This window comes from Schistocerca americana, chromosome 3 (assembly GCF_021461395.2).
Source record: "Schistocerca americana isolate TAMUIC-IGC-003095 chromosome 3, iqSchAmer2.1, whole genome shotgun sequence".
NCBI classification, from domain to species: domain Eukaryota; kingdom Metazoa; phylum Arthropoda; class Insecta; order Orthoptera; family Acrididae; genus Schistocerca; species Schistocerca americana.
The window spans coordinates 183,464,392-183,489,256 of NC_060121.1; the positions used below are offsets into that span (position 1 = coordinate 183,464,392).

The following is a 24,865-nucleotide window of genomic DNA, read 5'->3' on the forward strand; positions in this document are numbered from 1 at the left end:
TCTTGTTTTTGACAAAACAAATCAGTGTGAGTGCAGCTGCGAAGTTCTCCCTGACATTTTTCAGTCTCTTTGTATATTATGCATGTAGCCAAGTAAAATGATGTCTGATAAGTGCTCTCCTAATTTCAAATTTTTACTGTATGTGAATGCTTGCTATAGGATGACAAAGCATGTACAGTTTCTGTTCCAGCGCCTTCACAGTCTCCTGTCCATCGTAGGAAGGGTGGGCTACCTCGACCAGTTGGTGGCCGTCGCAGCAGCAGTCAGTCGGAACATAGCAGTGAAGCAGACAGTCCAATAAGTGAGCCATTGAATGTAGAGGCGAGTAAATTACTCCTATATTTTTCCCAATATCACTCTGTGAAACTAGTTCGTGAATTTATCTTTGTTGATATTGTTGCCGCCGCCGCCGCCACCACCACCACCACCACCACCACCACCAACAACAACAACAACCATTCAACATCCATTATAGTTTTCAGCTATACACACATGTCATGCACTTTCATTAGGCTTTGGTCTTTTGTTTCTTATTTATTGGAATTCATCAAAAAACTACCTTGCTTGATTTACTTAGCATCCAGCTGCCGGGCAACATGTCCTGCTTACCTCAATTTCATGTTCATACAATCCTAAACGTGTCTCCACTCGAACTTGTTCTGCAGTCCATTTGCTTTTCTTATCTCATAACAACTTCCAACATGCATTCCTCAATTTTTGATGGTTTTCTTGTCAGAAGTCCATGAAGCAGAGCCATAATTCCAAACTGGTGATACACACTAATTGCAAAGTTTGTGTGTGACAAAACGCAATGAAAGCTTTATTTAATTTATCAAAAGACCTTCAGGCCATATTTACTTTGTTCTTATTTCTGATATTGTGCATCCAATAGTTGTCTTCAGCTGCACTAAATACAAAAATTCATTAAGACTGACTCCAGAATATAAAATAATAAATATATGATAATATGGAACTAATAAAATGGAAATATAGTAATAAAATGTCAATTATTGTTAGCACAAGTGATGTTATCGTATGTGACTACCAGTCTCCATAGTCCTGTGCCTCTCGTTTCAGTTGCACATAAATGATAAAATAATTTTCTATCTTATGACTCAATTTGACTTAGATTTTTAATGCAAATTCTATAAACTATATTTTGTAACAAACAATCATGTTTAGCATCAGTATTAACCACTGCTGTTGATCATACTGATTTTTATATTATTTATGTTGTTGGAGGTGATTGTGCTTGAAATAATAAGTAGGGGATGTATCTGGATTGAAAATGAGGGAAGCCGAAATTTCCCTACAAGTATGAAATATGTTGTGCAGATATTGTGACAGTAGCCATTCTCAAATAATTCACTGTCCTTGGTTGGTTGGTTTGTTAGTTGATTCGTTGGTTTGGAGGTGGTCATCGGTCCCATCGGATGAGGGAAGGCTGGGGAAGGGAATTGGCTGCACTCTTTCAAAGGAACCATCTCGGCACTTGCCTGAAGTGGTTTAGGGAAACCGCAGAAAACCTAAGAAAGAGTGGCCGGACCCAGGTTTGAACAGTCATCCTCCCGAAAGTGAGTCCAGTGTGCTAACCACCATGCCACCTTGCACTGTTTACTGTCCATGTCGCTTGACTTCCATGCGTATAAGATAATTGAGTACCATGTTTTATGGTCTGTAAGATGCATTTTTTCTTCAAAACATTGCCTCCAAAATACAGATGCATCGTGTTCTTGAAATTAGTATAAAAAGTCCAGTGTTTGATTTAAAATTCCCGTCTGTTTTAAAAAATGCCTTATATTTGATGCTGCAGGAAACCTCTATATCTGGCAACATTGGATTCAACTGGCAGTAGTAGAGTTGCAGGGATTTACGAGCTTGCTAACACTGTCTCCCTGCCAACCCGCTATCACAAATCCAGAACACAGTCCAGCCCATGATGTGCCATTGCAGCCTACAGAGCCAGTAAACTCGAATTGAAAGTTACTTGTGTTATCAGCAACAGAAAAATATTTTTGTTAGTATCTAGTTTCATAATGGAAAAAAATAAGATATTCATATGATGCGGGCTATAAATTAAAATTAATAGCATATTCAGAACAACATGGAAACAGAGCAGCATTTCACACCTCAACCAACAGAAAAAACCATTTGTGTTTAGCAGGCTAGAAAAGAACAACTAAAAAACACAAGGAAGACTTAATGTACAAATAGAGGATTGACTCCAAAATGAACAAACCTAAAAGATGACATGTTGAAATGGATTCAAGGGCAGTGTTAGAATGACATTGGAATGAATACAAAAGTGGTTCATATAAGCTAGCACTACAGTGGAACTTAACAGACTTTAAGGGTGGAGTTGGTTGGTGCTACAGGTTTATGAAGCGTCATGGACTTAGCGTGTGAACCAAAATCAAAATATCTCAGAAAATGCCACAATGTTATGAAAGGAAAGTATTATATTTCCATCACTTTATTATTCAACATCGAAAGAAAACCAGTGTGGAGGAAGCCAAATAATGAATATGTGTAAAAGTCCTCTGACATTTGATGTTCAGAATAACAGAACAATTGATGTGATAGATGCTAAAGCTGTACCTATAAAAACAAGTGTACATAGAAAAAAGCACTACACTGTTGTCCTTTCATGTTATGTTAGCGGTACTAAATTTAATCCAGTGATCCTTTTAAAGCGTAGAACAATGCCGAAACCTTCGGAAATGCCACCATGTGGTGGTGTTCATGTACGTGACAAGAATTGGATGGAGGCTGGCATGAAATTATGGATTAACAGAGTGTGGGAGAAAAGGAATGGTTCTTCATTGCAGAAGAGTTCTCTTCTTCTGGTAGATCAGTCTAGTAGTCATTTGAAAAATTCTGTGAAAGAGAAATTGTGATAGGGAAACAGAGCTTGCTGTTATTCCGAGAGGACTGACTTCACAATTGCAACCTCTTGATGTCTCGATAGCTAAACAATTTAAAATGTACTTGAGAGAGGAATGCAACATGGGGATGATGGGTGAAACCAAACATGAATTCACACTGAAGGGAGCTTTAAAATGACTTACAATCAAACAGGTGTTTCAGTGGATAAAACAGTCATGGTCTAGAGTGAGAGAAGATATTATTGTTAAATCTTTCAAGATGTGCTCTTGATGGCAGTGAAAACCATCTTTTATATGAAGAGGACAGTGATGATGAGGATGAGGAGGAGGAAGAAGAAGAAGAAGAAGAAGAAGAAGAAGGAAGTTCAGTTGGAGATTTCCGGGGTTTTTAAAGACCAGTTTGGTTTTATAAACTATGAATTTTTTTAGTCTGGCTCTGTAATCTAATAATAAAAATAGTAAAACTGTTATTTTTTTAAAAAATTGCTTAAAAATTAAAGTATGTCTTATAGTCTGTAGCATCGTAAAATAAAGTATATGCACACTCGATGCGAAGTCAACCTTGTAATGTGCTACACTTACATACGCTGTGCCTCACTGTGGCATGCACTGTATAAGAATCTGAATGTAGCAGGTATTACAGTCCAACCACATCTTCCACAAAGCCTTGCACACACAACCAGATCATAACCATACCCCACCACAAAATCTATACCCCAGGTGGCTCACCAAATTTTGGTGAGTTTGTGCTTGGCTACCACTGGGCCCCAGCTTTTGCAACATCTTTCCCTTTCTGGCTGCATGTCTGCCATCCTGTTACTCTTTTTCCCCTTCCTTGGGGAACATGTCTGGGATGTTTTTGAGAATGTGTTCTGAGGCTTTAATAGTCTGACATCAGAAAATACCCCCCCCCCCCCCTCCCACCCCCAGGGGGTCCACAACTCTTTTGTGGATACGTGCTTGGAGAGCACAGGACGCCGAGCTAGTGTGGCTCTCTTTCCTTTCCGGGCTGCATACCTTCCTTTTTCCACTCCCCCCCCCCCCTCCCCTCTCTGCCTCTTTCCTTCCCCTTATCCCCTTCTGGGAGTATGTTCCGTGCCTACATCCGGAGACGGACACTCGTAACTGTAAGACAGTATCTCTTCTTCACTTTCTATGCTCTGTCCATCCTTTGTCCGCCTCTTTTCCTTGCCTCTTTTCCTTGCCTCTTTTCCTTGCCTCTTTTCCTTGCCTCTTTTCCTTGCCTCTTTTCCTTGCCTCTTTTCCTTGCCTCTTTTCCTTGCCCTTGCCTCTTTTCCTTGCCCTTGCCTCTTTTCCCTTGCCCTTGCCTCTTTTCCCTTGCCCTTGCCTCTTTTCCCTTGCCCTTGCCTCTTTTCCCTTGCCCTTGCCTCTTTTCCCTTGCCCTTGCCTCTTTTCCCTTGCCCTTGCCTCTTTTCCCTTGCCCTTGCCTCTTTTCCCTTGCCCTTGCCTCTTTTCCCTTGCCCTTGCCTCTTTTCCCTTGCCCTTGCCTCTTTTCCCTTGCCCTTGCCTCTTTTCCCTTGCCCTTGCCTCTTTTCCCTTGCCCTTGCCTCTTTTCCCTTGCCCTTGCCTCTTTTCCCTTGCCCTTGCCTCTTTTCCCTTGCCCTTGCCTCTTTTCCCTTGCCCTTGCCTCTTTTCCCTTGCCCTTGCCTCTTTTCCCTTGCCCTTGCCTCTTTTCCCTTGCCCTTGCCTCTTTTCCCTTGCCCTTGCCTCTTTTCCCTTGCCCTTGCCTCTTTTCCCTTGCCCTTGCCTCTTTTCCCTTGCCCTTGCCTCTTTTCCCTTGCCCTTGCCTCTTTTCCCTTGCCCTTGCCTCTTTTCCCTTGCCCTTGCCTCTTTTCCCTTGCCCTTGCCTCTTTTCCCTTGCCCTTGCCTCTTTTCCCTTGCCCTTGCCTCTTTTCCCTTGCCCTTGCCTCTTTTCCCTTGCCCTTGCCTCTTTTCCCTTGCCCTTGCCTCTTTTCCCTTGCCCTTGCCTCTTTTCCCTTGCCCTTGCCTCTTTTCCCTTGCCCTTGCCTCTTTTCCCTTGCCCTTGCCTCTTTTCCCTTGCCCTTGCCTCTTTTCCCTTGCCCTTGCCTCTTTTCCCTTGCCCTTGCCTCTTTTCCCTTGCCCTTGCCTCTTTTCCCTTGCCCTTGCCTCTTTTCCCTTGCCCTTGCCTCTTTTCCCTTGCCCTTGCCTCTTTTCCCTTGCCCTTGCCTCTTTTCCCTTGCCCTTGCCTCTTTTCCCTTGCCCTTGCCTCTTTTCCCTTGCCCTTGCCTCTTTTCCCTTGCCCTTGCCTCTTTTCCCTTGCCCTTGCCTCTTTTCCCTTGCCCTTGCCTCTTTTCCCTTGCCCTTGCCTCTTTTCCCTTGCCCTTGCCTCTTTTCCCTTGCCCTTGCCTCTTTTCCCTTGCCCTTGCCTCTTTTCCCTTGCCCTTGCCTCTTTTCCCTTGCCCTTGCCTCTTTTCCCTTGCCCTTGCCTCTTTTCCCTTGCCCTTGCCTCTTTTCCCTTGCCCTTGCCTCTTTTCCCTTGCCCTTGCCTCTTTTCCCTTGCCCTTGCCTCTTTTCCCTTGCCCTTGCCTCTTTTCCCTTGCCCTTGCCTCTTTTCCCTTGCCCTTGCCTCTTTTCCCTTGCCCTTGCCTCTTTTCCCTTGCCCTTGCCTCTTTTCCCTTGCCCTTGCCTCTTTTCCCTTGCCCTTGCCTCTTTTCCCTTGCCCTTGCCTCTTTTCCCTTGCCCTTGCCTCTTTTCCCTTGCCCTTGCCTCTTTTCCCTTGCCCTTGCCTCTTTTCCCTTGCCCTTGCCTCTTTTCCCTTGCCCTTGCCTCTTTTCCCTTGCCCTTGCCTCTTTTCCCTTGCCCTTGCCTCTTTTCCCTTGCCCTTGCCTCTTTTCCCTTGCCCTTGCCTCTTTTCCCTTGCCCTTGCCTCTTTTCCCTTGCCCTTGCCTCTTTTCCCTTGCCCTTGCCTCTTTTCCCTTGCCCTTGCCTCTTTTCCCTTGCCCTTGCCTCTTTTCCCTTGCCCTTGCCTCTTTTCCCTTGCCCTTGCCTCTTTTCCCTTGCCCTTGCCTCTTTTCCCTTGCCCTTGCCTCTTTTCCCTTGCCCTTGCCTCTTTTCCCTTGCCCTTGCCTCTTTTCCCTTGCCCTTGCCTCTTTTCCCTTGCCCTTGCCTCTTTTCCCTTGCCCTTGCCTCTTTTCCCTTGCCCTTGCCTCTTTTCCCTTGCCCTTGCCTCTTTTCCCTTGCCCTTGCCTCTTTTCCCTTGCCCTTGCCTCTTTTCCCTTGCCCTTGCCTCTTTTCCCTTGCCCTTGCCTCTTTTCCCTTGCCCTTGCCTCTTTTCCCTTGCCCTTGCCTCTTTTCCCTTGCCCTTGCCTCTTTTCCCTTGCCCTTGCCTCTTTTCCCTTGCCCTTGCCTCTTTTCCCTTGCCCTTGCCTCTTTTCCCTTGCCCTTGCCTCTTTTCCCTTGCCCTTGCCTCTTTTCCCTTGCCCTTGCCTCTTTTCCCTTGCCCTTGCCTCTTTTCCCTTGCCCTTGCCTCTTTTCCCTTGCCCTTGCCTCTTTTCCCTTGCCCTTGCCTCTTTTCCCTTGCCCTTGCCTCTTTTCCCTTGCCCTTGCCTCTTTTCCCTTGCCCTTGCCTCTTTTCCCTTGCCCTTGCCTCTTTTTCCTTGCCCTTGCCTCCTTTCCTTGCCTCTTCCCCGCTGCAGCATTTCAGACCTTTCTTCTTTCCTTTCCTTTTCTTTGTGCCTCCCTTTTTCTTTTTTTCCTCCCTATGTGTGTGTCTGAAGGCTGCCCCCCATTCCCACATGTAGCCGGTGACGGGGTAATGTGTAATTTGTGTAATTCCCTGCCCTGGGTAGACAGGTAGGACACGTACGTACCCCCTGGTAATGGCCAGGCCCAGGGAGGGGTGATTATCCGAGCTGATACCATCCAAAAGTGCCGATTGGTCCCTCCGTGCATTTCTCGGGATGTGTGGCCTGAGGTGTGAACAATCACCTAAGGCAGGAGTGCCCTCAGAGAGGGCCCCCACAAGAAAGGAGTGCGCCATCGGAGACGCTGGTAATCATGGGGGATACTTCCGCAATGGTTTCCTCATCATCTATTATGTCTGCTCACTAGCAAAAGTTAAATGAGTCTCAGCCATGGACAATTCTTCCATCCAGTGCCACAGTTCCTTGTTGTTTCTTGGTTGGATGAAGGTCGAGACTTCTCCACAGTCAACCCTTTCATTATTCAGAAAGGTGTCGATGCAATTGCAGGTCCTGTAAAGTCTTGTTCCAAATTACAAAATGTCACCTTGTTGTTAGAAACAGTCAGTGCCCTCCAGGCACAAAAATTGCTGCATACTTCACTGCTACACACCTTCCCAGTCTGGGTGGAAGCGCACCGCACTTTAAATTAATCACGTGGGGACGTTTATACACGCTCCCTCGACGGATTGTCCGGCGAGGAAATTCAAAACTACCTGTCTGACCAGGGCATAATGGCTGTTCATCAAGTCGTGAAAAGGGTTGACAAGGACGTGGTTCCAACCTGTACTGTCTTCTTGACATTTGACAGAGTTCAACTTCCATCGAACATAAAAGCGGGCTATGAGATAATTTCCGTTCGCCCTTACATCCCAAACCCTACGCATTGCTATCGGTGTCAGCGGTTCAGTCATACCAGCCAGTCATGTTCCAATCCGGCCAAATGTGTTGTGTGTGGCAAGGATACCCATGAGTGTGCTTGTACACCTCCATCCCCTCGTTGCATCAACTGTATGGGTGACCATGCTGCTTCCTGTAGAGATTGTCCCATTTTCAAAGATGAGTGACTTATTCAGGAAATATGAGTGAAGGAAAAGGTGTCTTCATTTGCCGCTCATAAGTTATTCACCAGTCAAAAGCCCACTGTGCCTCCGGCAGGTAAATATAGCACTGCCCTTGCATCTCCTCAGCCTACTAAGGAGGCAGCCATGCAGACATGTGATCCCACCTTTAGTGCCACAGTCGTCAGATCGGCCAGCGCAAAGATCACCCATTCAACCTCTCCACTATCACCTGCTCACTCTACGGCTCACCCTTAATCGGATTCTGCTACACCACGAGCCCCAAAATCAGACACCCGGACTTCCAAAAAAAGAGCCTACTCGCGAAGATTTTTTACATACCCCGACAACACAACCATCGATTCCTCCCTCATCTCAACGTCCTGTTTCCAAGAAGGTTCATAAGAAACCAAGTTCCTCTCCTTCTCCACCACGGTGTGTCTCATTTACAGTGCCACCTGGCGGTAACCGCCCTCAGCCGTCTTCTGTTTCGCCAAGGCGTACTGCTGGCGGCCGATTTACCGGCCGATTGGTGGTGGCAGGAGCTGCCCCCGAACAACCTATGGATCAGGATCTTATGCCTTTGGCTGAATGCCATTCCACCCAGTCGGCCACCGGCTCTCAGCAGTTGTTGAGTTGAGAGCAACTGTGGTGATATTCTTCCCTTTGCTGTCCACCCTATGTCAATTATCCATTGGAATGTCCGCAGCATTAGAAGCAATCGTGATGAATTGTCAATCTTCTTACGATCCTACTCGCCGGTCATCTTCTGTCTTCAGGAAACAAAGCTGCGTCCCCACGATTGCTTTGTTTTCCCTCATTTTCAGTCAGTCCGGTTTGATCTCCCCTCTGTTGATGGCACTCCAGCTCATGGAGGACTTAGGATTCTTCTTCATGATACTGTTCATTATCACCCAATCCCCTTAAACAGTTCCTTCCAAGCTGTTTCTGTCTGTCTTTCCCTTTCTGGATGCACCTTCTCTCTTTGTACCGTATACATTCCATCGTCCACACCGATGGCAAGAGCTGGTCTCCTTCATCTCTTGGTCAGCTCCCGTCCCCCCTATTTACTGGTTGGGGACTTCAATGCCCACCACCCGCTTTGGGGATCTCTGCGTCGTTGTCCGCGAGGCTCCTTATTGGTTGACGTCTTGCACTAAGTGGATCTTTTTTGCCTCAACAATGGGGACCCAACATTTTTGTCTGCCTCCACAGCGAATTTCTCTCATTTGGACCTTTCGGTCGGTACTGTTCAGCTAGCTCAGCGCTTTGTATGGTTCGCTCTTGCTGATACACACTCGAGTGACCATTTCCCATGTGTCCTTCGATAGCAACCACAACTGCCATCTACGCGCCCGAGACGCTGGAAGTTTGCCCAAGCTGATTGGACACTTTTTTTTTTGTCTCTAGCGACATTTGATGACCGTCACTTTCCTTGTGTCGATGATCAGGTCACTCATGTTACAGTATTTTTTCATACAGCCGCGAAACGCTCAACGTGACTGGATAATGCATAGTTCCTGGCCCCAGGTCAGTGGGTAGAGTTTGCATGTACCCCCTGGAACAGACCAGGCCCAGGGACGGGTGATTGCCTGAGCTGTTACATTCCCTAATAAGCAGTTGGTCCCTCTGTCAGGAGTCTGGGAGGTGTGACCACATAAGGTGGGTGAGGCCCCCTCCGAGGGGGACCTCCGGTTGGATGGAGCGCATCATCAGAAACAATGGCAATCAAGAGGGTTTCTCTCAAGATGAGCTGCTAAACATATGAGTCTATGTCTACGAAATGTGAACAGAATGAGGCTAAAGATTCCGACGCTCTCCCAGTGCCACCTCAGTTCTTCATGGTATCACACATTGAAGGAGGTCAGTCCTTTGCTACAGTTAATCCGTTTGTTATTCAGAAAGATATTGATGCAGTTGCAGGCCCTGTGAAATCCTGTTGTTTACGCAATGACACTTTACGTTTGGAGACTAATAGTGATTCTCAAGCAGAACAACTGCTTGCAGGTTCTCTTTTCCACAGCTATTGTCTGCAGCTCATGGTCTAGTGGCTAGCATTGCCGCCTCTGGATCATGGGGTCCTGGGTCGAATTCCCGGCCGGGTTGGGGATTTTCTCTGCCTGGGGACTGGGTGTTTGTGTTGTCCTATCATTTCATCATCATCATTATCATCATCATCATCATCATTCATGATAGTGGCTAGATTGGACTGCATAAAACATTGGAGTGTGAAAATACTTGGGGCTTTGTATGGACACTGATGACCGCACAGTTGAGTGCCCCACAAACCAAACATAATCATCATCATCATCATCCACAGGTATCCTGTTCATGTTGAGGCCATTGGACACTGAATTCTTCGCATGTTGTTATTCACACTAGGCTGCTCGCTGGTCTGACTAAGGGAGAAATCCAAATGTACTTCTCTGATCAGGGTGTCACTCAAATTCATTGGGTCATGAAAAAGGTTAGTGGCTACACTCACTCCACTCATTTTTTTCCTCACGTCTGATCAAGTAGTGCTTCCATCGAAGATCAAAACAAGCTATGAATTCATGAGAATCCGACTGTACATTCCAAACCTGATGTGCTGCTACCAGTGGCAATGATAAAACCACACTCAAATGTCCTGTTGAAACACACCCAAATGTGTTACTTGTGGTAGGGATGCTCATGAGGGTGATTGCTCGCCTCTCTCCCCCAACAGTATCAGTTGCAATGACAACCATACAGAATGCCCCGTGTATCTCAATGAGTGGGCCATCCAGGAGATCCGTCTGAAGGAAAACATACCTTATCTTGTTGCCTACAGGTTGTTGGCTAGTCAAAAGACCTGTTTTACCCTCTAGCACCTATAGTACCATTCTTGGTACATGTTGCTCCACAAAAGATACTGCCAAGCAGACTTGCAACCTCAAATTTAGCACAGTGGTTGTAAAATTCCCCAGTGTCATAGTAGCATTCCCATCTCCTTCTTCCCCAGCTGTGAAACCCCCCCTCAAATTTTCTCCTGCAGCGGCAAAATCACCTGCTGCACAACACGTTGCCTGGAAAGGACAGAAGGAATATACCTGCAAAGACTTTTTACACCCCTTCAGCCAACAAACATCAGAGTCTTCATCTGAAACCACAAAATCTCTAAGAAATTAAACAAAGTCAAACAGCCTTCTCCGTTGCCGACTCGGAGATCCTTTTCAACAGTTTCACCAGATGATACCCTCACATGGTCAAACTCCATTTTGCAGGTGCACACAGACAACATTTTTTTTCCCCTGGAATCCTCAGACCGACCCCATGAGAATGTAAACACCTGTATAGATCTTGTTGTGGAGCAGAATCCTCCAGCCAATGCACCCTGTAGCAGTGAATCTTCGAAGTCTGGCACTCGGCAACCACCAAGGTACAACCCTTCAGTTGTATCCTCCACCCGTTTACCTGTCATGACTATCTTCCAGTTAAATGTTCATGGTGTTAGTTCCAAAAAGGAGGAATTGCGGCTGCTCTTGGAATGGCAGCATCCACTTTTTTTGTGCCACGAGGAAACAAAATTGTTTTCTCGCAACTGCTTTGACCTCTCGCATTTCTTTCCGGTTTGCTTCAGACCCCCCCCACCCCACCCCCCACCCCCCTCTCCAAGGGAGGCATTCCATCTCATGAGGGAATCATACTGCTCATCTGGGATGATGTTCATAGTTAAACCATCTGACTAACCACCCAGCTGCAAACTGTTGCTGTCTGTATTTTCCTTCCTCGCTTCACCTTTTCTCTTTGTACTGTCTACATCCCTTCATCATTCAGTGTCATTAGATTGGACTTCCTCCAGATTACTGGGCAACTCTCACACCCCTTTTTGCTGCTCGGGGACTTGAGTGTACGCTATCCTCTTTCGAGCTTCCAGAATCTGTTAAAGAGATACCCTCTTGGCTGACCACCTCAATCAATTCAACCTCATCTACCTTAACACTGGAACAGTCGGGTTCCTTTTGGACTCCACGCACACCATATTCCCATATGGACCTCTCGTTATGCACTGCCCAGGTTGCCCATCATCTCGAATGGTCCATTCTTTCTGACATGTATTCAGGCTTCCATTTCGTGTGTGCTCTCTGTTTGCTGACTCCTGCCCACCTACGTGTAAACCCAATTGGCAGCTCGCTAAGGCCAACTGGAGGCTTTACCCCTCCCTGGTGACGTTCAGTGAACAACATTTCCCCAGTTGTGATGACCAGGTAGAATATAAAAAAATGTTGGCCTTACTTCTGCAGAACATTCGTTCCTCACACTTCACCTTTACCATCTTCCGCAGAACATCTGATTCCTTAGACTTCACCTTTACTGTGGCTTGTCCCAGTCCCTTGGTAGACTGAGGTGTGCCACAATGCAATTCGTGCATGGAGGCATACTCTCCACTTTTTTAACCGTTATCCTGTGATGGCAAACTGCTTTCGTTATAAACAGTTGCGTCTGCAGTGCTGTTGCATTCTTTGGGACAGCAAAAATGCTAGCTGGATTTTATTTACTATTTCTTTTAACAGTTCCGCTCCCTCTTCTGCCGTGTGGGCCAACCGTCGATGGCTTCCCCAATTTCCAGCAATGAGGCAGATGATGTCATTGTGGCCTCATTGCTATCTCCAACACCCTTGAACTGCTATTTTGTGGAGATTTCGAGCTCCTCCCCCTATCATCTTGGCTTCCTCCATCAGAAATGAATGGAGAAGGCTCAGGTGATACACTTCTCCTCTCAGAATTGTGAATTCTGCAGTGTTGCCTTTATTACGTGGGAGCTAGATCATGCTGTCACGTCATCCTGATCTTCTGCTCCAGGGCCGAATGTTGTTGACATTCAGATGTTGCAGCACCTTTCTCTTGTCAGCAAGCACTTTCTTCGTCATATGTACAGTTGCATCTGGTCGTACGGCACGTTTCCGAGATGGTGGCCTGCAGCCCATGTCATACCCATACCTAACACCTTCCTTCTAGCTACCACCTCACTTCTCTCAACAGCTGTGTTTTAAAGGTGATGGAAGGTGTGTGATTCATGCCCGGCATAAAAGCTGGTCTCTAGTCTCAAAATTTATTAACCACTGCACAATGTGGATTTAGAGTGTGCCGTTCTGCAGTTGACCATCTCATCACTTTATCAACCCATGTCATGAATGGTTTTCTGTGGAAATACCACACTATGGCCATATTTTTTGATTTGGAGAAAGCCTATGTTTTTAAGAGGTAGATCTTTTCCAGGTGTGTGTGTGTGGGAGGGGGGGGGGGGCGTTGGCAGACACCTGTATCCACGAAGACTGGATGCCTCAGGGCTCTGTCCTAAGTGTCCTCTTCTTTGCTATCGTCATTAAGCATAATATGGCCTGTCTCCTGCTAGCCATCTCTGGCTCCCTTATTGTTGATGATTTTGCAATCAATTGCAGTTGTCCACAGATTTGTCTCCTTGAGCGACTTCTTCAGTCATGTCTTGATCATCTTTTAAACATGATGCATAGCTTTTGCTTTTCCACAGAAAAAAACTGTTTGTATAAATTTCTGGCGGTGCAGTGGGTTTCTTCCGTCATCTCTACATCCTGGCCCTATTGCTCTTCTACTCACTGAAACTATGAAATTCCTTTTTTGTTGGACTTTCACTGTCTTACCTGGCCGTCCGCTGTACCCAATCCCTCAGTGTCCTTCGTGTCCTTTGCGGCACTTCCAGGATAGCAAATTGGACTCCGTTTGTACCAATCCCTTGTACTTTCAAAACTTGACTGTCTGTGTTTCATTTATGTATATGCACCTCTGCCCATCTTACACCATCTAAATACAATCCATCATCATGGAATCCGTTTGGCCACTGGTGCCTTTTACATGAATCCCGTTGAGAGTATTTATGTAGAAGCTCCCAAACTACCACTGTCATACCAAAGTGATGTTCTCCTCAGCGGATAAGCTTGCCTTTTGTCTTTCATGCCTGGTTACCCATCCTATGTGTCCTTCTTCAATGAGTCCTTTGACTGCTACTATGGGGCATGTTCCTCTTCTGTGTTACTTCCTCGAGTTTGCTTTCGGCTATTGCTCAGGCAGCTTACTCCACTTTCACACTAACTCCACTTTCCTGATGAGTGTGAACCCTTCACCACATTGGCTTTGTGCCGTGGCCCCTGTTTGTCTTGGACTTCATTTGCTTACTTAGGGCACTACTCCAGAGTCGATCCACTGCTTCAAGTTTCTTGCTCTTCACACAGAACTTAGCAACAGTACCTTTGTGTACACTGATGGCTCTCAGACTGACCATGGTGTCAGGTGTGCCTTCACCATTGGATCTTCTGGAACACTGCTCAGTATTTACAGCAGAGCTCTTCACCCTGTATCAGGCCACCCAGTACCTCTGGTGACACAGGCTTTTCAATTGTTGTGTGTTCTGATTCTCTCAATGCCTTCAGAGCCTGCGTGTGCTGTACACAGTCGATCCCTTAGAGCAGTGTGTCCAAGAACGCTTCCATATGCCCAATTTTGAGGGGGCCACTGTGATGTTTGTGGGTCCCTCGTCACGCTGGTCTAATGGGAAACGTGGCTGCTGACGCTACTACCAAGGCTGTAGTCCTTCAACCTGACCCCGCTAGTTCTTCCATTCCTTCTGGTGATCTCTTGTGTCGCCACCTGTCAGCAGGTGACGTCACTTTAGCGTCACTACTGAGCTTCTCTTCATGGGAACAAGCTCCAGGCCCTCTCATCACAAGGAGATTCATTTTAGCTAGGTTGTGTATTGGGCACTGTTGTTTTAGCTATCACCATTGTGAGATTGTGCTGCTAGAATCTAGGACCTGGGTTATTTCTTGCACAGATCGTACATTGTTTCTCACCTAGCTTGTGGTGTATTTTATTTTGCTGTTACTCACTTGGACATTTCACAGCGTAACTTAGCAATGTGTTAGCTGAAGCTATAATGAAGGAATAGGTACTGGCTTGCAGTTTTCAAGCAACAATTGAATGGTGCAAGATAATGCTGTTTGTGGTTGGTGCACTTTCTACAAGGCGTGCCTGCTTGAGGGTTAAGACTCATTTTGCATTAAGAAATCATTTACAGACCATAAAATATGTTGATTTTCTCAGTACACAATCCTTTTGGGGGGACTTCCAGAGGTATACAATGAATACCTCATAATTTATGTACAAGCAGACACACAGCCAGCTAACACATTTTTAGGCCACAGTGCACTTTTACAGTCTCTCCACTGTAACTGGCGAGAAACTTCATTGGCTGGAGGTAGGAAGGGCTTGCTGTATGTAACTTTGCTCCAAATATCCATGTATTTCAATCTTTTGTCAAAGTCCAGTCAGGATATGGACCTGAAGCACCAGTTTTGATACTGGATTGACTTCTCATCCTCTACACTCAAATGACTGAATAGGGAACTAATTTTGACTTTGGTGACATGAAGGATCATAAAAATAAGGTCAAGAATGAAAATTGTCCAATTTCCGTGTGGCACCTACAAAATTTTGATTGTACAAGTGATAGACATAAAGGTTTAATTATCACACCTAACAAGTAAAGTTACATAATTAGTGTTTTTAAGTAAGCCTCCAGGTGCACATCTGCAGTCCTGGGAACATTGAAGTCTCCATATCACATTACCACAGCACATCAAAAACAGAACAGCGCAGCCCTTGTATAGAAAGGTGCAGGGTGTGGTAATTTGTTTTTGACAACAATGGTAATGTTGCTGCTGTATAAGGCCAATCCAGATGGCTAAGGAAGTAATTTGCATTGACCTGGCACAGCTGCAACATTTTGGCTGCTCATGATAATACACTTTATTGATGGACAGCACAATTTTTGTTTTGGCTTGTCTTTTGGTGTGGTATGGTACTGTGGTGTGTTCCAGGCCTGCAGTCATATACCAGCAAGTAAGCAAACAAACAAACAAACAAAAACTTAATTATGTAACTTTTTTCTTCACAGCAATAATTAAAATTTGACTACTATTTCACAATAAAAATTTTGTTATCAATAAGTGAAGCTGACAATTTTCATTCTTGACTTTGTTTTTGTGATTATAACACTGTACGATGGTATGAGAATGAAAACACAGGAAATAATAAGTTGCATGGAAACAAAGTAAATGTATAAGGAGATTTGGTTGTTGCTGAAACTGTTTCAATTTGCATTAAAACTTTGTCTTTTTTTTAATGGAGGATATGAGCACTTACAAGTGTGCAGATTAGCATTAATTATATTATTAACATTCAGGACAGTTAAGCATAAAGACAGAACTGATGCTTTAAAGAAATGACCCTTTGTAATAATAATTGTTTTGCATGACCTAATAGTAGATGAAATTTCATATTTTAATTATTTAGATTGTTATATTACTACTCTCAAAGGACAGTTACAGAAAGGGGGTAACATACTAACATATTATTAGGGCACTTAACAGAAATTTAAAAAAATAAAGCACCTGTAAAACCATCAAGAAAGATGAACACACTCAATCTGAAACTCTTCAATATGTAAACAAATTACCAAGAATGTCAGTATTGTCAAACTGTAGCTTTATTTAAACCTAGACGGTAGCGGAAAGAAAAAATACCCCTGAACATACATCTGAAATAAAATTCTTAATAGGAGTGTACTTCTTTCTTCTTTTCCTATATCTTCAAAGGGTTGTGTGTTTATGTGGATTTCCTGTTGCCAACCCTTTCTTCGTGGGACAGAATTTGTGTACCCCATATACGTGCATCTAGTGTCATACCATGTGAAAGTGTGAAAATGTTTTTGAAATTTTTATGAATTGTGTAACTGGAACAATGTGGGTACCAGCCCAGTATGTGGGAAACCATCTAAAAATCACTTCTGGACTGGTCGACACACTGGCCTTATCGTTAATCTGTCAGGTGGATTTAATCCGGTGCCGGCACGCCTCCCAAGTGATGGTGATGTTGTATGGCTCAATTGCAAGTTTTCTGATTGGGCGCCACTTTGGCGACTTGCATGTCTGTGAGCCAGTGGCACCCGGTATTCCCTGGTGGTCACCCATCCAAGTATGAACTGGATCCTATATAGCTTAACTTCAGTGATCGGGTGAGAACCAGTGTTTCCAATGCTTCAAAACCATTGTCAGTATAGAAATACAGATGTTGTTGACGCCTCAGAACATGTTGCTTCTTCTAGTCAACTTGTGCCACAAATTCCTCTTCCCCCCAATTCTATTCTGTGCCTCCTCATTAGATGCGTGATCTACCCATCTAATCTTGAGCATTTTTCTGTAGTACGACATTTCAAAGGCTTCTATTCTCTTCTTGTCTAAACTGTTTATCGTCAATGTTTTACTTCCATACATGGTTACACTCCATACAAATACTTTCAGAAAAGACTTCCTGACACTTAAATCTACACTCGTTGTTAACAAACTTCTCTTCTTCAGAAATGCGTTCTGTACCATACAACTGTCATCTTGTAAATAGCCTTTCGCTCCCTGTATTTGCCCCTGCCACCTTCAGAATTTGAAAGAGAGTATTCCAGTCAACGTTGTCAAAAGCTTCTTCTAAGTCTACAAATGTTTGAAACGTAGGTTTGCCTTCCCTTAATCAATCTTCTAAGATAAGTCATAGGATCAGTATAGCCTCACGTGTTCCAACATTTCTATGGAACCCAAACTGATCTTCCCCGAGTTTGGCTTCTACCAGTTTTTCCATTCATCTGTAAAGAATTGGTGTTAGTATTTTGCAGCTGTGACTTATTAACCGATAGTTTGGTAATTCTGACACTTGTCAACACCTGCTTACTTTGGGATTGGAATTATTATATTCTTCTTGAAGTCTTAGGGTATTTTGCCTGTCTCGTACATCTTGCTCACCAGATGGTAGAGTTTTGTCATGGCCGGATCTTGCAAAGCTATCAGTAGTTCTAATGGAATGTTGTCTGCTCCTGGTGCCTTTTTTTGACTTACGTCTTTCAGTGCTCTGTCAAACTCTTCACGCAGTATCATATCTCCCATTTCATCTTCATCCTCATCCATTTCCATAATATTGCCCTCAAGTACATCACCCTTGTATAGACCCTCTATATATTCCTTGCACCTATCTGCCTTCCCTTCCTTGCTTAGAACCGGTTTTCTGTCTGAGCTCACTTTTCTCCAAAGGTCTCTTTGATTTTCCTGTAGGAAGTATGTATATCTTCCCTTAGTGATATATGCCTCTGCATCCTTTCATTTGTCCTCTAGCCATCCTGCTCAGCCATTTTGCACTTCCTGTCGATCTCATTTTTGAGACGTTTGTATTCCTTTTTGCCTGCTTCATTTACTGCATTTTTACATTTTCTCCTTTCATCAATTAAATTCAATCTCTCTTCTGTTACCCAAGGATTTCTACTAGCCCTTGCTTTTTACCTATTTGATCCTCTGCTGCCTTCACTATTTCATTTCTCTAAGCTACCATTCTTTGTCTACTGTATTTCTTTCCCCCATTCTTGTCAATTGTTCTCTAATGCTCTGTCTGAAACTCTCTACAACCTTTGGTTCTTTCAATTTATCCAGGTCCCATCTCTTTAAATTCCCATCTTTTTGCAGTTTCTTCAGTTTTAGTCTACAGTTCATAACCAATAAATTGTGGGAAAGTCCACATCTGCCTCTGGAAATGTCTTACAATTTAAAACTTGGGTCCTAAATCTCTGTCTGACCATTATATAATCTGTCTGAAGTCTTCCAGTGTCTCCAGGCCTCTTCCACGTATACAACCTTCTTTCAAGATTCTTAAAGCAAGTGTTAGCCGTGATTAAGTTATGCTCTGTGCAAAATTCTACCAGGCAGCTTCTTCTTTCATTCCTTACCCGCATTCCATATTCACCTACTACTTTCCTTTCTCTTCCTTTTCCTCCTATTGAATTCCAGTCCCCTATGACTATTAAATTTTTGTCTCCCTTCACTATCTGAATCATTTCTTTTATCTCAACATACATTTCTTCAATCTCTTTGTCATCTGCAGAGCTAGTTGGCGTATATACTTGTATTACTGTGGTAGGCATGGGCTTCGTGTCTGTGTTGGCTACAATAATGCGTTCACTATGCTGTTCGTAGTAGCTTACCCGCGCTCCTATTTTTTTTTATTCATTATTAAACCTACTCTTGCATTACCGCTATTTGATTTTGTGTTTATAACCCTCTATTCACCTGACCAGAAGTCTTGTTCCTCCTGCCACCAAACTTCACTAATTCCCACTATATCTAACTTTAATCAAACTGTTTCTCTTTCTATATTTTCTAACCTACCTGCCTGATTGAGGGATCTGATATTCCACACTCCAATCTGCAGAACGCCAGTTTTGTTTCTCCTGATAACGACATCCTCTTGAGTAGTCCCCGCCCGGAGATCCGAATGGAGGACTATTTTGCCTCCAGAATATATACAGATATTGAAAGATAATGTAAGACAGTTAGCTACTAATGAACTTATAAGTTCCAAATAAGGATGGTTAGTAGCTAGCGTGTAACATATATCAGTTGTTAGGTTACTATTGAATTTGATCCTGATGGAAACTTTGAAGTGGATGATTAAAATTTGTTACAAACTACAGTACTGATTATTACTAATTACTATAGTAAATATATCATCTTCTTGTCAAACCTTCCACATTTTAATTGACTGCAGTGGAGTTATAGGGGAGAATATTAGTTCTTGTTGGTTGGTTATGAAACACAACCTTGAAAAATTTACTTGTACAGCATGAGCGTGCTGGCAATGTTGTTCAAATGTTGGATTCCCATTTGAAAGGCTCAAATTTAAAATCTTTGTCTGGACCCTTTTATTTTTAAGATTTCGGACTTTATTCTGTTTTCCCTCAATTATTTAAGGCAAATACCATGACTATTTCTTTGAAAAGGATGTAGACAGTACTCTTCACTATTCTCACATGATCAGTATTGTACTCAATCACAAATAACCATGTTGTTGATGGGGCCTTAAAGTCTAATTTTCCTACTTCCATCACATGAAGTAAAATGTGTGCCCCACAACAATGAGAGAATGCAAATGTTCATTTGGTAAGTATAAACAAAATTGATCATTCCAGAAAACAAAAATCATAAACAAGCCTTTGGAATTGATCCATACGGTGTAAAGACAATTAAAGCATGATTACTTAATGTTTTGGTTATGACAGGCTGGAGGCCCAGGTTAAAAGAAGAGATGGAGAAAATTCAATAAGAATTTATCTTAAGTTTCTTTAAATGCCTACAAGAAACACAAATTAACTGAAAAGTGCACACATAGCAGTGTGTAGTGTAGCAAACAAGAAAATTTCACTTACATACTTATAAATTTAAAACTTTACAAAGGAAGGACAGCTTTAGGTCACAAATGGGCTTCACCAGTAGGAATTTACTATGATGAGATTGTTTCGTACAGGTAATAATACTGACGGCCAAGGAACAGTGAACATGAGAAGGATGGGGTTGACTTCACAAGCACACATTTACATTTTTGTCACTCCTTACACAATTATTCTTTTGCTCTTTATACCGTTAGATCATAAGTATTGTTTTACTGAACTGGGTAACACACTGATGTAACTCAAAAGTATAATTAACTTTGACAGTCTCTGGTGAGGCCAAACTCTCCATTAGCTTCTTCTGCAATTTTGAGCACAGCAGTCGTTTGCTGTCACCCAACTTATCCTCTGTGTTCCACAAATTTCATCCTGTCCAGAGGAGTAAATAATTGTTTCCTGAAACCCTTATCCCTATCTCATTAAGGATTTCAGGTCCCAAAAACTAAAAATAAAGTAAAATTTTCTTCACTTTTTTTTGTCATTTGATTAGTAGTGGTGTTTTCTTGGTTGATTTGGAGATCTTTTTCCTTGTAAATGGAAGAGAAAAGAAAACATGATTTCCCATACTAAATAAACCTCTCTCTCACCCCCGTCCCATTCCCCACCCCCAACCCTTTATTTTTATTTTTTTCTCCATTGACGTAGATGCCAATTGTGATTGACTGATAACTCCTGCTAAAACTTAAACTATGTTTTGGTTTATTAGTGTACATACAAAAATATACATTGAACTGAAAATCTGTGAATAGTTAGCTTTATGAAAATTTGGGAAACCTTATTGTACTTAAGTGATCTACCTGTTGGATGGAAATTACCTCCAGTATGTGGTCATTTGTTAGCTTATTGTGTCAGTTGGACATGTAATGGCTTTCCATGAGTGAAGAATCTCTTACAAGATAACTAAAATAAAAATATTGTTTTCTATCAATTTGCAATTTAGTTGTGTCCCATCCGTCATCTGATATCCAACATAAGCATTTTAAGAAACATACTTTAATTTCAGTAGTTAATACCTGATGTCATTAATCTCGCATATTTATCTTTGCATGCTGCAGAGATTGTCAACATTTTTTTCCAGTTATATCTGCTGCTTATTTCTTCTCTGTCTTGTTTTTTCTTTCTTTGGAACCAGTCTTGTTTCTGATACTGCTTGTATTCTCTTCAGGCATGTGTTTTGTGTATTTTTATTTTTATAATTACAGTTTTTTGCATTGATGCATGTGATTGTGTTTAGCTTCATCTGTCAAGTCCACAGCATTCATTATTTTCCGACTTGTAATTTGCACAAAAAAGAAAATAAAAGAATCACATAGATGCAGTAATATTGTTAAGTGATAAGATAGTCATGGTTCTTAAACAGCTGATAAAAGAATTCACTCAGTATTGATAAATGTATTTTGTCATCACACTAATAGTGGCCTGTATCTAAATTTAGATTGTAGGTGAGGAACCACCAGTAGATGTGAAGCCTCCCATTGCACCAATGCCTACGTCACCACTGCTTACGAGCTTACTCAAGAGCCCATCCCCTGCACCTAATGCACAGGTGATAGCAAATCTTCCTTTCTTTATACACTAAATACTGTCAGCTTTACTGTTTGTATACTTTGATTCTTGTTGAAATATTAATCTCAATTTTTTTCCTATATGCTGCTGCTAAACTGTTCTTTTATTATTATAAAACGGTTTTAGTTGACTTGTCTTGTGTCTATAAAGCCCCTAGAATTCTATGTGAAAAGGTAATGTATCTTTGCTGCATATATTAAACTATAATTGTTGCATTTCTTTCAAGTTTTTTCACATACATCCTTTAACACGTTACTTTGTCAAAAACTGATGTTTTAAAGACTGTAGCTGTGTACAAAATACGGGTTGATTTTTGCAACAAGAATCAATTTGTATTTTAACATGTTTTTTAATCATTGTATGTATTTTATGTGCTTACCTACTGGTACAAAAAAGCTACAATAGAGACTGCGACAGTGACCTGAGCAACTGCCAGGATTAAAAAAAACTGTGGTTTAAATTGTGTCAACCATGAGAGAATTAACTTGTTTAACACTTTTTTTTATAGATAGTAGTATCCAAACAATTAATTTTTCCCAAAAGAACAAGCCACTTGAGAAAACTATAAGATTATGAGACAGAAGTACTGGCAAGTATTTACCTTCAGGCGGTGAAATTTTCAATGTAGCCAATAGACACAATTTAAAAAAAAATTCCTGGCTTTGTAACTATTCATCCCTCCTCCAGAATAACTGGGAGGGGGGCACCTGTTTTATGGATGAAGGGAGACAAAGATGTTTGTGTGCATGAGAGAGAGAGAGAGAGAGAGAGAGAGAGAGAGAGAGAGAGAGAGAGAGGTGGAGGGAGGGAGGGGGGGGGGATAGGAGGTCAAAGATAGTATTTTGGCAAGCACTGCAACAGCTGGAGTCCATAGATGCTGACAGAGAGAGAAGTAAAAATACATTAAGAGGAAGAGAGATGAAATTAATAGTGCAGTTAGGAACTATGAGATAAAGAAGATGGAGAAACAAACATTCACACTAGCTTTATTGCACCAGACCATTATTCTATCATAAGTACACAAATTCATACATGCAACCATACACCTGAACGCACACTTGTGCGATCACAGCAATACTCATCCATGGTAATGTCCTCCTAGTTTTGGGTCTAGTAGGGGCTCTGCATGCCTGAGCAGTGCTTTAGAAAATTTTTGAATGTGCCTCTGTAATTATTTGGGTCATTTGTAGGTCTTACTGAGGTGACAAAAGTGGGCATTTGGGTATCTGTGTGGTCATGTATGTGAATGTGTGTACTTTGGCTTGAAAAAGAGCTAGTGCTCAAAAGCTAGTGTGAATGCTATTTTCTGTCATGTGTTTCTGTGCCCTATGCATCAATCTGAAAATGTTGTTATTTGAATAGCTCTTTTACAGAGCACAATAAATCAGTGTTTCAATTCTTGCTGCGTGCATTCTTCTTCCTCATCTTCCTCTACATTCATTTTGTAGGTCCTGATTTCTGCTTCCCAAGCTGCTCATTGTTCTCATTTGCTTTCTGTTTGTCCGTGAAGAACTCTTTATTAATTTCGTTTCTTAAGTAAATTCCTGTTATGTGTGTCCATTATGTTGTTGCTTCTTTGAGGTCATTTATTGTTTGTGGAAACCATGCTAGTTGTGCTTTCAGTTTGCTAATTTTACTGAAGACTTGTTCATCAGTCTGTCATCTTTGATTCTAACCTAATGTCTGAAGAACAACCTTTTTCTTTTGCGCATTGTATGTATTATATTCTGTACAAGTTCATAGATTTCTTTGTTCAGTCGTGGCCTGTTGTATTCTATTTCTGTTGTTCTTAGACCCCAAGTATACTTTTAACTGTTCTTCTTTCTGTTTTCTCAGTTTTGTTTATGCCATCTTTCAGCACTAGTTTTAGTATGTCACCACCACATAGAGCCTCATATCTCACTATTTAATTTTGGTTTACCTCTATAAAGATTTTTTCGTGTATATGTTTCTGGCACTGTGTAATGCACTGTTCATCTTATTTGCTCTTATCTCTAGACTGGTCTTCTCTTATTGTTAATGCTTAGCCACCTACCTGAATATTTGAATGAGCTGACTCCTTGTATTTTCTTTTCATTTATGAGTAATTTCCCTGAACAATCTACTTTTTTTATATTATGTCTTTGGGAAAGACATTCTTAAACAAATTTTTCCTGCTTGCACAGTTAGGTTTTCTATCTGGAATTTGAGATTTTCTGCTATGTCAGTTATCAAGAGAATGCCATTTGTGAATGCCAGGCAGTACACATAGATACTACCTCTTTGTTTTTCCAATTTGATGCCTTTCATGTTGGATTTCTCTACATGCTAATCACCCTCTCCAGGGTGCACTTCAAGACAAAAGGTGTCGGTCCAGCCCCCTGCCTGACTCCTGTTTGTATCTCAATATTTTTCGAGAACTCTCCACAGAATTAGACTTTAGTTGAAGTGTGTATTAATGTGTCTTGTATAACGTTTGTAGTTTTTGGATTTAAACTGAATTCTTTCGTAATATTGATGAAAGATTGCCTGTCAATAGAACTACACACCTTCTTGAAAGCTACAAATGTAATTGTTGTATCTTTGTTTCTCAGATGTCTCATTTGTAAATAGTTTTTAGATTCCAGATCTTTTTGCTTCATGACCTGTATTTCCGAAATCTATTTAGGTCCTGTTTTATGCAGAGGATGTATGATGGCTGTTTTACAGTCCTCTTGGTGTTTGTTCTCTCTCTGAGATTTTATGTCTCATATTTTTAAGTTTAAGATTGATGTCATCATCTAATGCTGGTTGAAACCTGAAATCAATAGGAGTGAGATTTTTGGGGAGAATTTATGTGTTTATTGAAAGCCTAGGTAAATGAGAAATGGAGGTTGTGTATTTGTTGCAGTAAACAAAAAACTCAAATCCACTGAGATAGAAATTGAAGCTGCATGTGAGATTTTTAGGGCAAGACTCGGTATCAGGGGCAGACATAAAATGGTAATTGGATCCTTGAATCGCCCATCACTCATCACCTGCTGTAACCAAAAACATTAGAGAAAACTTCAGCTCACTTGTTCATAAGCTTCCCAGTCGTCTGCAATTGTTGGTGAAGACTTAAATCATCCCAACAATTAATTGGTAAAATTCCAGTTTTGTTAGCGGTGGGCTGATAAGACATCCTGTGAAACTTTACTAAATGCCATCTCTGAAAACTACCTAGAACAGATAATTAGGAACCCCCTCATGGTGGAAATATATTGGATCTAATGCAGCAAATAGACCTGAGGATGCCCACAGAGAGACTGATATCAGTGACCATGATGCAGTTGTGGCAGCAATGATTAACAAAGCACA

The 24,865-nt window shown here is 42.4% G+C and overlaps 1 protein-coding gene across 3 annotated transcripts in view; it reads left to right on the top strand.

Annotated features, from left to right (window-relative positions):
* Positions 1–24,865, top strand: part of LOC124605611 (bromodomain-containing protein 8) — a 277,718-nt gene that overhangs the window by 86,192 nt on the left and 166,661 nt on the right. For 2 of the 3 annotated variants that reach the window (XM_047137415.1, XM_047137416.1), the window contains exons 6-7: positions 179–321; positions 21,417–21,527. In XM_047137415.1, the coding sequence (XP_046993371.1) occupies positions 179–321; positions 21,417–21,527 (254 nt within the window). The remainder of the gene's footprint in view (positions 1–178; positions 322–21,416; positions 21,528–24,865) is intronic. The other variant, XM_047137418.1, reaches the window with a different exon arrangement.